This window comes from Scleropages formosus, chromosome 15, assembly GCF_900964775.1.
Source record: "Scleropages formosus chromosome 15, fSclFor1.1, whole genome shotgun sequence".
Lineage (NCBI taxonomy): Eukaryota > Metazoa > Chordata > Actinopteri > Osteoglossiformes > Osteoglossidae > Scleropages > Scleropages formosus.
Window position 1 is genome coordinate 245,946 of NC_041820.1, and position 14,168 is coordinate 260,113.

Genomic DNA, 14,168 nt, shown 5'->3' on the forward strand with positions numbered 1-14,168 from the left:
TTCGTAACCCAATAAAACATAGCAGAAGCGGAACACGGCAGATACACACACACCGCACACAAAACAGACGACGAGGCACTATTAGTTTTTGCTTGTTTCTCATATCTTTTATGGCATAAAAATGTGAAATATTTTCACTAGTGGAATTTGCTCTGGACAATGTAACAGCACAGGCAGTGGAGTGTCAACATTCCTCATAACAAGACGCAGTGGGTGGGTCAGCAGGACACCTGCCACCCCCCCCCACCACGGTTATCTCTCTGTCTCTCGCTCCTCCTGGAACGGAACCCCACAGTGACAATAACTAGACCGCAGCAAGTTGACATGCAGCTGGACCAGGACCTCTACAGGGTGGGTTGGGTTGGGTTGGGGTGGGGGCGTGACAGGTGTGCCTACGAGTAGGACTAGTGCCAGTCTCAGTCCCGGTCCCAGCGCAGCTCCGGGGGCTGAGACGTCATTGCTTGGAATCCATGGAAGAAACACAGGTTTGACAAACCAAGACATATTTAACGCAAAAACTGCTTTGAAAAGCTTCTAAATGGTTCAGAGGGAGGAACCTTCATGCACCTGACATTTGTTTCCCCTGCAGAGGGGACCGTCTAAAACTGTGACGCAGTGCTGGGATCGTACTGCAGCAGGCGCACGATGGACGGGTCACTCTTGGCACCCCTGATGAACTCCTCCAGCGACAGCTTGCCTGCGAGACACGAACACGAACGTCAGTGACCGGCGCGCCCCCTGCAGGCCAAGCTGAGCAGAGACTCTGTGGTCGCTCTCCTGTCAGGTGTCGAGTGACACTTCACCTACCTGCCCACCAGGGGGAGTCTGAGCCTGTGCTTCTGGCTGCTCGTCCCCCCACCCACCTGTGTACCTGTCCAGCACTGCGTCCCACACTCAGCCCGTTCTCTTTCCAGAGCCTGAGCTTCTCACCATCATTGTTCAGGTCCATCTGCCTGAAGATCTTGTCTGTCCTCTTCTCCGGAGTGGACTCATCCTCGGGCATCTTCATCACCGTGGACACCATCTTGTAGATGGCCTGAGGAGCAGGGGGAGCACAGGGGGGGCGTCAGGGGATGTAGAGGCTGCAGCAGCTCTCTCACCAGCGGTCCAGCGCAGTCTCCACGCACACACACACACGCGCGCACGCACACGCACGCACACCATATTTCACACCGCAGTTTTAGATCTGCACCAGACGACGAAGCTGAGTTCCACTGGACCCTCTTCAGTGGCGAAAAGGAAGCCCAGAGCAGACGAAACCTGGATGGGTTTTAGAGCCAAAGCTGCCTTTCGTCACTTCTCCACATCCTGTGGGGCTCCGGTCCAGCGGAGCTCAGTGTTTCGGCGCCGCCCTGTAGTGTTGTGTAGCTCCAGCAGGTGGCATCGATGGCACTGCTGGTTTGTTTGTTTGTTTGTTTGCACTTTGTTCTCACTGTTTGGCATCCTTCACCTGCACGATCTCCAGCATCTCCTCCCTGGTGATGTAGCCGTTGCCGTCCAGGTCGTACATGCTGAAAGCCCACTTGAGCTTCTGCTCCAGCCTGCCGCGTGACGTCACGCTCAGCGCAATGATGAACTCTCGGAAGTCGATGGTGCCGTCGCTGTTGGTGTCGAAGGTGCGGAAGACGTGTTCGGCGAACTTGGAGGCGTCTCCGTATGGGAAGAAGTTGGCGTAGATCTTTTTGAACTCCTCTACGTTGAGGTGGCCGGTGGGACAGTCCTTCAGGAAACCCTGCAGAGAAGATGCACGCAATCAAGCAAGGCCTTCATGTGCAGGACAGGAGGGTCCTCCCCGGCAGCAGGGGGCGCCGTCCTCACCTTGTACCACTCCTGCAGCTCGTGGTCCGAGAACTCCGTGTTGGACCTCAGGTCCTGAAGCACCTCAGGCCTGAGCTTGCTGTTTTGTTTCCCCATGGCAACGAGACGATAAGGTGCCAGTCAAACCTGTAACCATGACGACACAAATGACAACAGTCCGGTTCAAAGCCGTGTCTGTAGGAGACCGATCGCAGCATCCTAGGGAAGGCAGAGATTGAGCGCTTCTGGGGGGAGGGGGGCAGTCTGTCATCCTTAGATGTCCCGGGTTTAGGGTTAGGGTTTGGGTTTGTTTGTTTGTTCGTTTATTTGCTACCAGCCCTATGAGTTTTGCTTCCTCCCCTCTGCAGCCTCCTAGTGGTTTATCTCAGTGTGTGGTTACCTGTGGAAAGTCACTGACCTTTTACCCTCCTCCGCTACACCAGTGGTCTGGATTGTGCTACGTTGAAGTGAAGTTAAGTGAATCGCAATGAATTCTCCGAGTTGTATGAGAGCAGCCGTTGGGGGGACACTGTGCACCTCAAGCCTGCTGAGGAGGTCGCCATCGAATCAGACCGTCCCGTGAGCGTATGAGCATGAAGCACATGAACACAACACCAATCCGGTGAAAGACGCACGCTTCCACTGTCCTGATGGGAACCCACAGCGCGCTGGCACTGGATACTCAGCGGGAAGATCCGGTCCGGCACCGAGGGCCCGTGCAGAGCAGGAAGGCGGCGGTTCACGTTTTATGCCACGACAAAGATCTGATCGCACGGTTCTGGCAGTCAGGAGTCACAAATGAAACCTCCCCCCCGTGGCGGCAGGGAGGGGCCGAGCGCACCTGTACAGGTGAACGCCCCCCCGCAGTGATGGAGGGAGGAGAGCAGCTGTGAATGCGCCCATGTTTGGAGAATTATTCTTCTTACCTGCCAGCTGCTAGAATCCCGAGACGCTGCCATGTCTCCTGGCTGCGGTGAGAAGCGCTGCCTTACAGTGATGTCACACATTGGGGATTTATTACTGTTTTATCCCCAGAGTGACGTCCGCTTTTCCTGCAGCTTAATGAAAACTCCTCCTCCCGCAAAGCGCTGCCTGGCTCGGCCAATCACAACAACACCGCTGCTTCGCTGATCCAATCGTGGACGCAGTGCTGCCAGCCTCAACCAATCACAGGTGAAGTGAGACATTGTCTGTCTCTGCCTTTACTGCCTGTTGTTATGCTGGAATTCTGGGTCATCCATGGAGGGAGGGGGATTGGGGACACCTAGGGACACCTGGGGACACCAGAGGACACCTGAGATCCATTGAGACCCAAGTCAGTCGTACGAGTCCCTCACAGAGCACCTGTTACAGGCCCCCCAGGGTGTCCGTTTGGGGCCCAAATTAGTTAATGGCCTACACCCCCTCTCCTCCCCCTGCTCTCAGGAACAGGAGCAGCAGGAGGAACCACCGGAGGGGGTTCTATCTAAAGCCCGAGTGGGTCGAGCCCCGACCCACATTGGCGAGGAGAGGAGACTGTTCGGGGACGGCTGGGATGGAGCAGGTAAAAATAACAACGGGGCGTCCAGCTGTCCCCCTTTGTCTCCCTCTGGCGGACTGCGCTGCGCCTCGGCCGAACTCACGGTGTACCGCGCCGGAGCTGCATGGTCCCCCGCTGTCCTCTGCCGTGCCCCACTGTCCCCCGCTGTCCCCCACTGTGCCTCGTGCAGCCAGCTTTCCTCACACTGCTGCAGGATAACATATAACGGAGGTAAAATCTACCATGATTACTGTATTCACTGCTCTGAAGGCGTATACCTTCAGTTTCTGCATGTGTAGTCTGAGACCCCTCACTTCTCCATTTTCACACACACTCAGAAAGAACAGTAACACACAACGCATCACATCCAGCAAGAACATCTGTCAGGTGGAGAGATGCTGTGATGCAAAGGTCATCCAAGGTCACCCCTGCGCTGATTAAACGGGCTTCAGAGCATTAGGTTACATAAGGGACTGCGGACCCCTGCTGCTCGGGTGATGTGACGAAAACTAAGAGCTACCATAGTAACTGCGGTAAAAACCGTGACAGGAATAGCCAGAAAGAGGATTTCTGGGGCTTTTCGAGGCCCAGCTGTCAGCTTCCCAAACAGGCAGGGCTCCGAACCCTCACCAGGACAGACGTGGATCTCGCGGAGCGCCGCTCGTCCAGCCCTTGAGTGCCGCGGACAGACGCTGAAAGACGCCGCAGGTGAGGACAAGGAGAAACGGTGGAGCTCTGCGGTCTGTGGAGGGGGTGGTTCGGCAGCGGAGCCCATCGACTCAGCCGGGGAGGCGGGACCCGTCAAGAGGCTCGCTCTCTAAGTTCCTTCTGCGTGGACCAGCATGAGAGCAAAGTATGGTTGGGATTGAGGTGTCTCAGCAGGGGTGGGGCTCCCCGTGGACAGGTGGAGCAAGATGTCAACTTGTGCTCAGCCGGTACTCGGTACCTGGTCCACAGTACCTGGCTGGACTTGGCAGATGCCTGAGCTCACGAGGAGGGAGGAGGGCACTGAGGAGCAGACCTCGGGACGGAGGACGGCGGGGGAGGAGCGGCTCTGCTCCACTCAGATGTGGTACGAGGCCCCGCACACCCAGCGGAGTTGTGCTAATGAGAGGTGGGCCTGTGAGTCTTCTCCACATTGACCTTGGCCCTATTTTTAAAGCAGCCCAGGGGTGTAAATGGTCCAAATTGGCAAACGGCAGCCCAGGTAACGCGAGCTCCACGAATCCTTAGAGGTTCGGCTGCGTTCCTACGAAAGGACGTCTTTTACTACGGGAAGAACGTCTGAAGACCATCTGAGGAGAGGCTCTGCTCAAGTGTGAAGCTCCCGATTCTGGGAGGCAAATGGGTTTTGCTGCCGCCAGGAAGTAAAGAGCAAACTCCTCCAGGTTTCCGCAGGACTCCGTTACTGTCCTCACCGCACCTCACGTCTACAAACGTGCTGGACTCAGCAGCACTGGTGCGACTCCCGCATTCGCCCCCACTGACCCATCACACTGAGCCTATGGAGAAACAATGTCCAAAGAGCACAGGTCCCCAAAGCTACAGGTGCTCCTACAACCGGAGAGACATCACGGGAGCCTCACCTTCTGCTGGACGCTGCCTCATTCCCGACACATCTAACTTCCACCTCAGTCCATGTTCACACAGCTTCAGTCTAGCGTTCCTTCAGTTCTTCCTGGATGAGAGCAAGGGTTTGTGCACCAGAGGGACTTCCTGAAAGGGCAGGTGGTGAGGACACAGTCCAGGGGTTCTAGGAAGAGCAAGACCAGCTTGCAGATCGTCTTACATTTATTCATTTAGCAGACACTTTTCTCCAAAGTGACTTCCAACAAACTATGTAGTGTTATCAGCCCACACACCTTATTCACCACGGTGACTTACACTGCTAGATACACTACTTACACTGGGTCACTCATCCATACATCAGTGGAACACACTCTCTCTGTCACTCGCACACGGTGGGGGAACGTGAACAGCATGTATTCAGAGCGTGGGAAGAAACCAGAGCACCCAGAGGCGAAGATGCAAACTCCACACAGACTGAGTGGGGATCGAACCCACAACCTCTCGCACCACCCAGGCACTGTGAGGCAGTAGTGCTACTCGCTGTAGCACCATGCCACCTGTGTGTCAACCTGTGGCTTCTGAAACACAAGTGGCAGCATCTCATCCCATCTCTGTGGGCCCGACAAAGGACCGCTTGTGTGTTGCCATAGTAACGGTTTTTGCATGCTAGACCCTGGAAGTGGAGCCATGGTCCTGTGTCAACTCTCATCATCAGTCAAGCGGTCCCTCTGCCTCTGTCAGCAGCATCGTCTGACCCCTGATCCACATGGTCTCGCAGCCTGGAGCACCAAAGACCACCTCAAAGGTCATGTGCTTAGCGTCCACAGAATATGGCTCATGCTGCAGGAGACGCCCTTTGGGACCAACACGGAGTGTCCTCCTGGCGAGGGACAAAACCAGACCCGCGCTGCAGATGAAGACATTCCATTGTGCTTTTGGCTTCAGTTCACGTTAAAGAGTGACCAGCTGTCCAAGACTCCTTCCCCCTTAACTTATACTCAGCTTTACAGTAAGAACACAGTAAATTAGTAGAGAACTCTGGAATTCCGTGGTAACTAAGCCTATTCATCTGCGCAGTGTTTGACTTTAGGGACAAGAACAGGTCAGCAGACTGGAAGAAACATGGAGAGACCTGAAGGAGCCTTCAGCAGAAGCTCTGAAGTTCACTGAAAGTTCTGCAAGAACATGAGCGAGCGAGCGAGAGAGGAACAGATAGCTTCTCCACAGAAAGGCACATGAGAAGAGCGAAGGAATGAGGACAACTGAGATCTGACGTGGCCTGACACTGAGCTCAGGAGTTCCCTCAACAGTCTGTTCCTTGTTCAAGTGCTCTTCCTTGTAATCCTCCTCGTCTGACTGGCGACCACACAGTGAAGAGGAACCGACCTTCTCCATCCTGGCACAGCACACATGGAGAAACCTGGAGGACCTGACCACTAACAGTGACTGAAGAACAGACAGAGAGTGACACAGGACACAGCGGAGACACCAATTCGTACCTTGAGCAATACGCCAGCAGCCGAGAGTCAGAGAGATGAACCGGGAAGCTCGGCAGCGTCTTTCTCTTCCTCTTCTCGAGCTCCTTCTTTTTCCGCTCTCTTTTCTCCTGAAGCTCCTTCTGAGACCATGTGCGAGGAGGCGGACTGCGAGCGCCCCGGGGGACCTGAGCACACCTCCACCGGGTGCTGCTGAGGGGTGAGGGCGCCCCCTGCTGGTAGTGGAGTCCAGATCACGTTTCCAGCGACGCAGCGGGAAGACGGTAAATGGGTCTGACCGTTCTCGTCAGTTACCTCTAGATGAGACTCTTAGCTGCAGCATGTGGGAGAGACGTGTGACACTCTGCGGTGTCCGGAGTTGGATCTGCCATCCACATCGGTTTCATTTCGGGGAGCAACTGTGGGACAAACGTGGTGCAAACTGAGGGACCAGCTGGACTCCGTCCTCTGCGGAGCTCCTGAGTGGACGACCCCTCCGAGGATGTAGTCTTGAGCGGCTTCCCTGGAGAAGACGACCTCAGCTTCTCCCCAGTGGTTGTGTCCATCCTCACCGCTCTCATTGTCGTTGGAGCCGTCGTCTTTGTCGTCGTCTTCGGTTCACTAATCTGTGTGAAATTCTATGTAATTTGCGTTCAATTCAGTATAATCTGTTTGCAGTTTAATATGAGTTATTTGAGCTATTTGTACCTTTATTCTCCATAAGTCACCATGTGGGCGAACGTAAACCATTTACATTTATGGATGTATCCGTCAGTCACACGTGTATAAATGTATCCATCAGTTACACGTATCAAGTCAAGTCAAGTCAAGTCAAGCTTTATTGTCATTCCACTACATGTGTGGACATACAGTGGGACGAAATGTTGTGTCTCGCAGGACCACGGTGCTGTGTAAAATAAGCATAAATATAAACATGCAACACTAGACCTAAGGACAGCTTTTAGACCTACATAACTAATTTACTAAGTCGATAATCTGAAATTAGTGCAAATATACATATACTATAAACAGTTAACTATACAATACAAGTACTTACATAATAACTGTGCAGTAGAGATATTTAAGAAGGAATAGTGCAATATGATTTGTAGTGCATTCACAGTAAACATTTGTGTTATCTTGTTAAGTCCTTGTAACATCGGAGGTTTTATAAGAAAGTGTCTGGTGCATATAGAGAAAAGAAAAAACAGTTGGTTTGCTTATGGAAAGGAAAAGAGTGTGTTTCCACAGGAGGTATCCAACAGTTTACATGTGGTGCGTGTGATGTGGTGGTTTGGGGGGGGGGGAGAGTGGATCCTGGTTTCAGGAGCTAAGGTTGTGGATGAGGTTTCAGAGGGTGGCTAGGTGATTGCAATTGAGGGCTCTCACAGCCTGGGGGAAAAAGCTGTTGAGCAGTCTGGCAGAGCGGGCTCTGATGCTCCGATACCGTCTTCCTGATGGCAAGAGCTGGAAGAGACTGTGAGAGGGATGAGTGGGGTCTTTCACGATACTGGTGGCCTTTCTGGAGCATCGTGCAAGGAAAATGTCCAGAATGGAGGGGAGAGGGCACCGATGATCTTTGCAGCTGTGTTCACTGTCCGCTGTAGGGTCTTGCGGTCTGCTGCAGTGCAGTTCCCGTACCAGACAGTGATGCAGCTGGTTAGCACACTCTCAATTGTTCCCCTATAGAATGTGGTGAGGATTGGAGGAGGGAGACTTGCTCTTTTAAGTCGGCGCAGGAAGTGGAGCCGCTGTTGCGCCTTCTTGGAGAGTGATGTAGTGTTGGTGGTCCAGGTGAGGTCTTCTGTAATGTGCACTCCCAGAAATTTAGTGCTGCTGACTCTCTCCACAGTCGAGCTGTCGATGGTCAGTGGGGGGTGGTCAACAGAGTACTTCCTGAAGTCCATCACAACCTCCTTTGTCTTACTCACATTGAGGGACAGGTTGTTTGCACCACACCATTCAACTAGTTGTATCACTTCCTCTCTGTAGGGTGTTTCATCATTGTTGCTGATGAGACCTACCACCGTTGTGTCATCAGCAAACTTGATGATGTGGTTGGAGCTGAACTTGGCAGTGCAGTCGTGGGTCAGCAGCGTAAAGAGCAGCGGGCTGAGCACACAGCCTTGTAGGTAGTGTGGTAGTGCTGGAGGTGTTGTGGCCGACACGGACTGACCGAGGTCTTCCGGTTAGAAAGTCCAGGATCCAATTACAGAGGGAGGCATTTAGGCCCAGCAGGTTTAGTTTGCTGATGAGCTGTTGTGGGATTATTGTGTTGAATGCTGAGCTGAAGTCGATGAACAGCAATCTAACATAAGAGTCTTTGTTTTCCAAATGGGTAAGAGCCAGGTGGAGAGTGGAGGAGATGGCATCGTCCGTAGAGCGGTTTGGACGGTATGCAAATTGGAGCGGGTCAAGTGTGTTGGGGAGGTTGGATTTGATATGGTGCATGACTAACCTCTCAAAGCACTTCATCATGATTGGGGTCAGTGCTATGGGACGATAGTCATTCAGGCAGGACACAGGTGACTTCTTTGGTACTGGGATGATGGTGGTGGACTTGAGACATGTGGGGACAACTGCTTGGCTTAATGAGATGTTAAAGATGTCTGTTAAGACATCAGTCAGCTGTTCAGCACAGTCCCTCAGTACTCGGCCTGGTATGTTGTCAGGACCTGCAGCCTTGCGTGGGTTAACCCTAGATAGGGTCTTCCTAACATCGACTGGAGACAGATAGAGCACCTGGTCATTGGGAGGTGTGGGTAGTTTGTGTACAGACTTGTCATTCTGCATTTCAAACCGTGCATAGAACTCATTAAGTGCATCTGGGAGGGATGTGTCGTCATCCCAGGCCTGTGGCAGGGGCTTGTAGTCTGTGATGGTCTGAATAGCTTGCCACAGACTCCGTGTGTCTTTGCTGTCACTGAAGTGGTTATTGATTTTTAGTGCATATAACCGTTTTGCTTTCTTGATGCCACGGGACAGGTTAGCTCTTGCTGTTTTGAGGACTGCTTTGTCTCCCGATCTGAAAGCGTCATCACGGGTCTTTAGCAGCCCACGGACCTCTGCTGTCATCCATGGCTTCTGGTTGGCACGTGTGGTGATGGTCTTCGTGACTGTCACATCATCAATGCACTTTTTGATGTAAGCAGTCACTGTTTCAGTGTATTCTTGCAGGTCTGTGTGGTCATGGTAGGTGGCTGCCTCTTTAAACATGTTCCAGTCTGTGTCCTGGAAGCAGTCCTGTAGTGCTGAGGTAGCATCGTCTGGCCATACTGTGATAAGCTTTTGGACTGGTTTGGCAAGTTTGAGAAGTGGTTTGTATGCTGGAATTAGCATAACAGAGATGTGGTCTGACTACCCGAAATGGGGGCGGGGTGCAGCTTTATACGCATTTTTTACTGTTGTATAAACCAAGTCCAATGTGTTGTTTTCTCTTGTTGCAAAGTTCACGTGTTGGTAGAACTTTGGCAAGACTGTCTTTAAGTTTGCGTGATTAAAGTCACCGGATATTATGAAAAAGCCGTCAGGGTTATTTGTCTGTTGCTCGCTGATAGCGCTGTAAAGTTCGCGAAGCGCGTCCTTAGCGTTTGCACAAGGGGGTATGTACACAGCAACGATGACAATGGCTGTGAACTCCCTCGGCAGACAGAAGGGTCGGCACTTGACAATTATGAACTCCACCAGCGACGAGCAGTGTTTTGACACTAACACAGCATTGTTACACCATTCCTTGTTAATATATACACACAAGCCGCCACCGCGAGTCTTACCAGACAGTGCTGTATCTCTGTCCGCTCGGTAGCATGTTAGCCCGTGCAGCTGAATGGCGGAGTCTGGGATGTTGTTGTTTAGCCACGTTTCGGTAAGAACAAACACGCAGCACTCCCTTGTCTCACGCTGTGTAGTCCGGCAGAGTCGAATTAGGTCCAGTTTATTTTCTAGTGAGCGTACATTTGACAGCAAGATTGTTGGAAGAGCTGGTCTTGTGGGGTTAGCCTTTAGCCTAGCTCGTATACCTCCGCGCTTGCCGCGTTTGCGTCCCCTCTCACACCGCTTGCGGCACCTCCTCGTGCGGGTAGCAGCCTTAGGCGAGTCCGCGGTCTCGGGGTCTGGCTTCCGCAGTAAACAAAGGCCTCTTAGCTTCTCAGTAGTCGTTGGTGACGGATGATGGTTACCTGCATTGCCGATTTCCAGAAGACGCTGGCGATCGTAGACATATTGATATTGCAGTGTAGCTTTCTGATGTTTCTGTTGTATTTCCTCTGGTTTTGAAGACGAGGGGACAAGACTAACTGACATTAAAACACCGTTTTTAGGACCCGGAGCAGCCGCTGCGTCTGACCGCGCCACCATCTTGTATCGGTCGGGTCCTGCTCTCCGGTGGGTCCGGGGTTCGAGTCCCGCTTGGGGTGCCTTGCAATGGACTGGCGTCCCGTCCTGGGTGCGTCCCCCCCCCCCTCCAGCCCTGCGCTTTGCGTTGCTGAGTGAAGCTCTGGCTTGTGGCGAACTTGCTTGGGACAAGCGGTTTCAGAATGTGTGTGTGTGTGTGAGTGAGTTTTTGTTCCTTATCTCCGTGGCCAGTACACATACTTATTGTCACCCCCAACACCCACAAGCTCAGCGACAGCACCTGTGGCTGATTAGCACGGCAACAGGGGCGGAATCTACAAAGTCCATCTACTGCCTTGTGAATTCAGCATTTTGTTTCCCGGTCCCCAGTACCTGGTCCCCGCTCAGCTCCCGCAGGATGAAATCAGGCGGAAATGATCTGTTCACTGCATCCCATCATATTGACATCCGTACAGTGCACTAACCTGTCTTGTTAAAGAAGGTCTTGATGGACTGGGATCCAGCAGTTCTCCCGGCCTCCCGCTCCTTCTTTTCACTGCGTGACTATTCTGCGTATCGCTTCGGCTCAATCTCAGTTGTATGATGGTAATAATAATAAAATATTGTACTTTATTATCTGCTGGAGTCCTTGCTTTCCTTCCACACGGTCCCCGGGCAGGTGGACGCTCTCCAGACGCCTCCAGCACCTTCGCTGTGCCTTTTTTCGTAGATGTGCCCCCTAACCCCACCGTTCGAACGCACGTGACGTGACCCTGATATAAAAGGGCGACAGAACCCATCCAGACCCACCGCAGAAGCTCAGCTTGTCCCTCTCTGCTCCTCGTGTCCCGGAGGCAAACTTCCCAGAAGGCTGAAAACGCACGGAGTCACAGTTCTCCTGTCTGTCCTCCATCACGACTCCATGGAGGACAGGAGGAATGTTCTGGGGGCCTTAGCTGGCAAATGATGTGCATGGAGTATATGCAATGTATGTGCGTTATATTTTGCGTTGGAGGTCCCTCGCTGCAATGCTGTCTGTAGAACACGTCACTTGGACCATCTGAGCACAGCAGTCACCTGCTCCAGCGCCGCTCAGTCACACGTGGCTCTTCTTTCCATATGACGGAACACATTTGGGGGAAAGCTGCTTTGAGCCCCTCTGGTGATCAAAGGGTGAGGAGACATTTATCGTCACTCGTCCCCCTTAAGCTACAATTATTTCTGTCCATTTCTGAATTCGCATCACTTTAAATCTCCATGAAAATCACTGTTGTGTAACTAACATGTATCCACTTTTCATTTGGGTCGATTGGGAATTCCCTCCACTCAGCGCCCGCGCACACACAGGCGCACACACACGTATAGCTATGCTGGTTTATTTGTGCTCATTTTGGTTAGGTTTACAGAGAGAAGATTCCAGAAATGCTGGAGAAAATTGCCCGGCGCTTTGCCCATCAAATGCCACACTTGCTGGATGTCCTCAGAGGATGAGGCCCAACAGGGCGCCTGCTGTTCCCCCAAGACTGGCTACAGCTGCAGACGCAGTCCCAGACAACCCGGCTGCACCTGCGCATGCAAGAACACACTTCATGTGACCCTGCGGCGTCGTCACAGCTGCAGTAGAACCACGTGTGTGTCATTCGTATGTTAAAGGACACACAGAAACAGGTGTGTGCGCGTGTGTCACCGGTATGTCACACAACTGGTACACGCAGGCGGTGTCACCCTTTGTTAGAGGACACAGAAACAGGTGTGTGTGTGTGTGTCACCGGTAAGTAAAAGGAGCGCTAGAACAAGGGCAGCTGCTGAGCCGCATTCCGAACATCTCACCAATGCTCTGGAGAACAGCGACCGCGCTCCCTGCAGCAACCGCACCCCCGTTGGCCACGGCGGTCGCTGACATCATCCCCGCTGCATAGGACCCTGCGGCCACACCGGCGGCAGTGAAGCCAACAGCCCCCAGCACGAGGGGGACAGCGGTGACACTGGCAGCTGTGGGACGGGGAAACCGTTGACAGTGAGACAGGCTGCGAGATGTTGACACACTAGTTGAGGACACACTGATCCATGCGGGCTGTCCTCTGTGAAGTGTGTGTGGAACACGGTGACACAAACCTGCGCCGAGTCCTGTTAGAACAGCCATTTCTAGAAGAGAAAGAGAGAACATCAGAAATGCCGGCGCGCATCGACACCGTACACACTGCGGTCAACAATAAGAGCACATGGTCGATATGTGGTCAATAACAACACGGTCCACAACAAAACAATGTAATGAACAGAGGGAATAAAGTGAAGGAAAGAGCAAACTGTACAGTGAATATTCGTATAAAACGGTGTAATAAATGAGTAAAGGTAAACTGTCCTAAGTTGCCAATCGGTCACACAAACTAGGAAGGAAACTGTATTGTAGCGCAGTGAGTTTAGAAGCAGCGATTATGATGAATGATTCATTAGAAAAACAAGGATGTTGGTCCAATAACCCTGTTTGCTCCAGGATTTGAGCCCACACCCAGCCTTCTCAGCCTGCTTAGTGCCCTAAGCTCCTTTTTCAGCAGTCTCACAGCCACAGTCAACCCACCATTTCCCCCCGACGTGCCCCCAGTGGTTACACACGTTATTTACAGATTTCCCAGAATGCAACTATTCACACAAAACCAGTAGCGCGGGTCGTTACAGTATTTATTTCTACATCATCAGCGTTATTAAATCTAAAGGAACTTAACAAATCCAAACGCAGTTTCATTGAGGGAAAAACGAGGTAAAAGCTTGCAGAAGAGGGTTAAAAACACTGCAAGATGATTCTGCGCTTCCTCCACACACACACACACACTCTGTTGTGCTCATCATACCATGACGTTATTCCATGAAAAATTCTAATAAAAGAGAATAAAAATGCGTAAAAACTCACTCAAAGCCATTTTGCACCCGGAAAAAGAGAACAGCTGATATTGCTTCACTTTAACCTCAATGCAGCGTGACGATCCCCCGAAGACGTAAATTATGGTAAATGTAAAGCGACTCGCTCCGACCGCTGCGTCGCACCGCCTTTTTATTTTCGGGAGAAATGACGTCACCTGCGGGTCACTGAGCGGGAATCGAAACTGAACGAACTTCACGCGGTGGGGCGTGGCTAATGGATACATTTATCAGTTATTAATGGCTTCATGCCACTGTTTCGATGTAATACTTGAATAAACATTTAACTTTTGAATTAAAAGCGTTAACAACATGACCATGTACTGCATCATGATATTAAACTTTTAAAATAATATGTCCTGCAGCAACAGCTTCGACTGTGCCCTCATCCGACCGACCCACAACCCCGTTCCAAAGATGACTTAGAGGGTCCCAGTGGCACCGTAGATGTGGGCCTCCATACTGTGTACGATATGGGCGGGGGCCCACGTCAATATTCTTTCAGGGGGGCCCACGACTCCCTAGCTACGGCCCTGATGGTGTATATGGTGTGTATGATG

General features: G+C 52.1%; 2 protein-coding genes across 9 annotated transcripts; both read right to left on the reverse strand.

The window, feature by feature from the left end:
* Window positions 1-96: 96 nt before the first annotated feature.
* Window positions 97-11,975, reverse strand: LOC108931304 (hippocalcin-like protein 1). Of its 8 annotated transcripts, XM_029258446.1 has the most exons (7): window positions 6,385-7,214; window positions 3,420-3,524; window positions 2,724-3,071; window positions 1,819-1,944; window positions 1,451-1,732; window positions 931-1,036; window positions 97-697 (listed from the first exon to the last, which is right to left on the reverse strand). In XM_029258446.1, the coding sequence occupies exons 4-7, from the start codon at window positions 1,912-1,914 to the stop codon at window positions 600-602; spliced, it is 582 nt and encodes a 193-aa protein (XP_029114279.1). In that variant the 5' UTR covers window positions 1,915-1,944; window positions 2,724-3,071; window positions 3,420-3,524; window positions 6,385-7,214; the 3' UTR covers window positions 97-599. The 8 variants fall into 8 exon arrangements, with proteins under 8 accessions (XP_029114279.1, XP_018602503.1, XP_018602504.1 ...); XM_018746987.2 differs by lacking the exons at window positions 2,724-3,071; window positions 3,420-3,524 and having other exon boundaries at window positions 6,385-6,596; window positions 6,676-7,214; XM_018746988.2 differs by lacking the exon at window positions 2,724-3,071.
* Window positions 11,976-12,052: 77 nt separating this feature from the next.
* LOC108931266 (interferon alpha-inducible protein 27-like protein 2) lies at window positions 12,053-13,739 on the reverse strand. The gene is made up of 4 exons (XM_018746936.2): window positions 13,601-13,739; window positions 12,808-12,837; window positions 12,523-12,684; window positions 12,053-12,258 (listed from the first exon to the last, which is right to left on the reverse strand). Exons 1-4 carry the CDS (start codon window positions 13,608-13,610, stop codon window positions 12,173-12,175), a joined length of 288 nt encoding a protein of 95 aa, XP_018602452.1. The 5' UTR covers window positions 13,611-13,739; the 3' UTR covers window positions 12,053-12,172.
* Window positions 13,740-14,168: the final 429 nt, after the last annotated feature.

What these genes read in the sequence shown, in the direction of transcription:
- LOC108931304 (XM_029258445.1), bottom strand. Translation starts at nt 10,716, where the DNA reads ATGGTGGCGCGGTCAGACGCAGCGGCTGCTCCGGGTCCTAAAAACGGT. An exon ending in CAGAGATACAGCACTGTCTG is followed by an intron (nt 1,037 to 10,133) that starts GTAAGACTCGCG and finishes CCTGCTCCTCAG; the next exon opens with GCCATCTACAAGATGGTGTC.
- LOC108931266 (XM_018746936.2), bottom strand. An exon ending in TCTAACAGGACTCGGCGCAG is followed by an intron (nt 12,685 to 12,807) that starts GTTTGTGTCACC and finishes CCCGTCCCACAG; the next exon opens with CTGCCAGTGTCACCGCTGTC. An exon ending in CGCTGTTCTCCAGAGCATTG is followed by an intron (nt 12,259 to 12,522) that starts GTGAGATGTTCG and finishes TTGCATGCGCAG; the next exon opens with GTGCAGCCGGGTTGTCTGGG.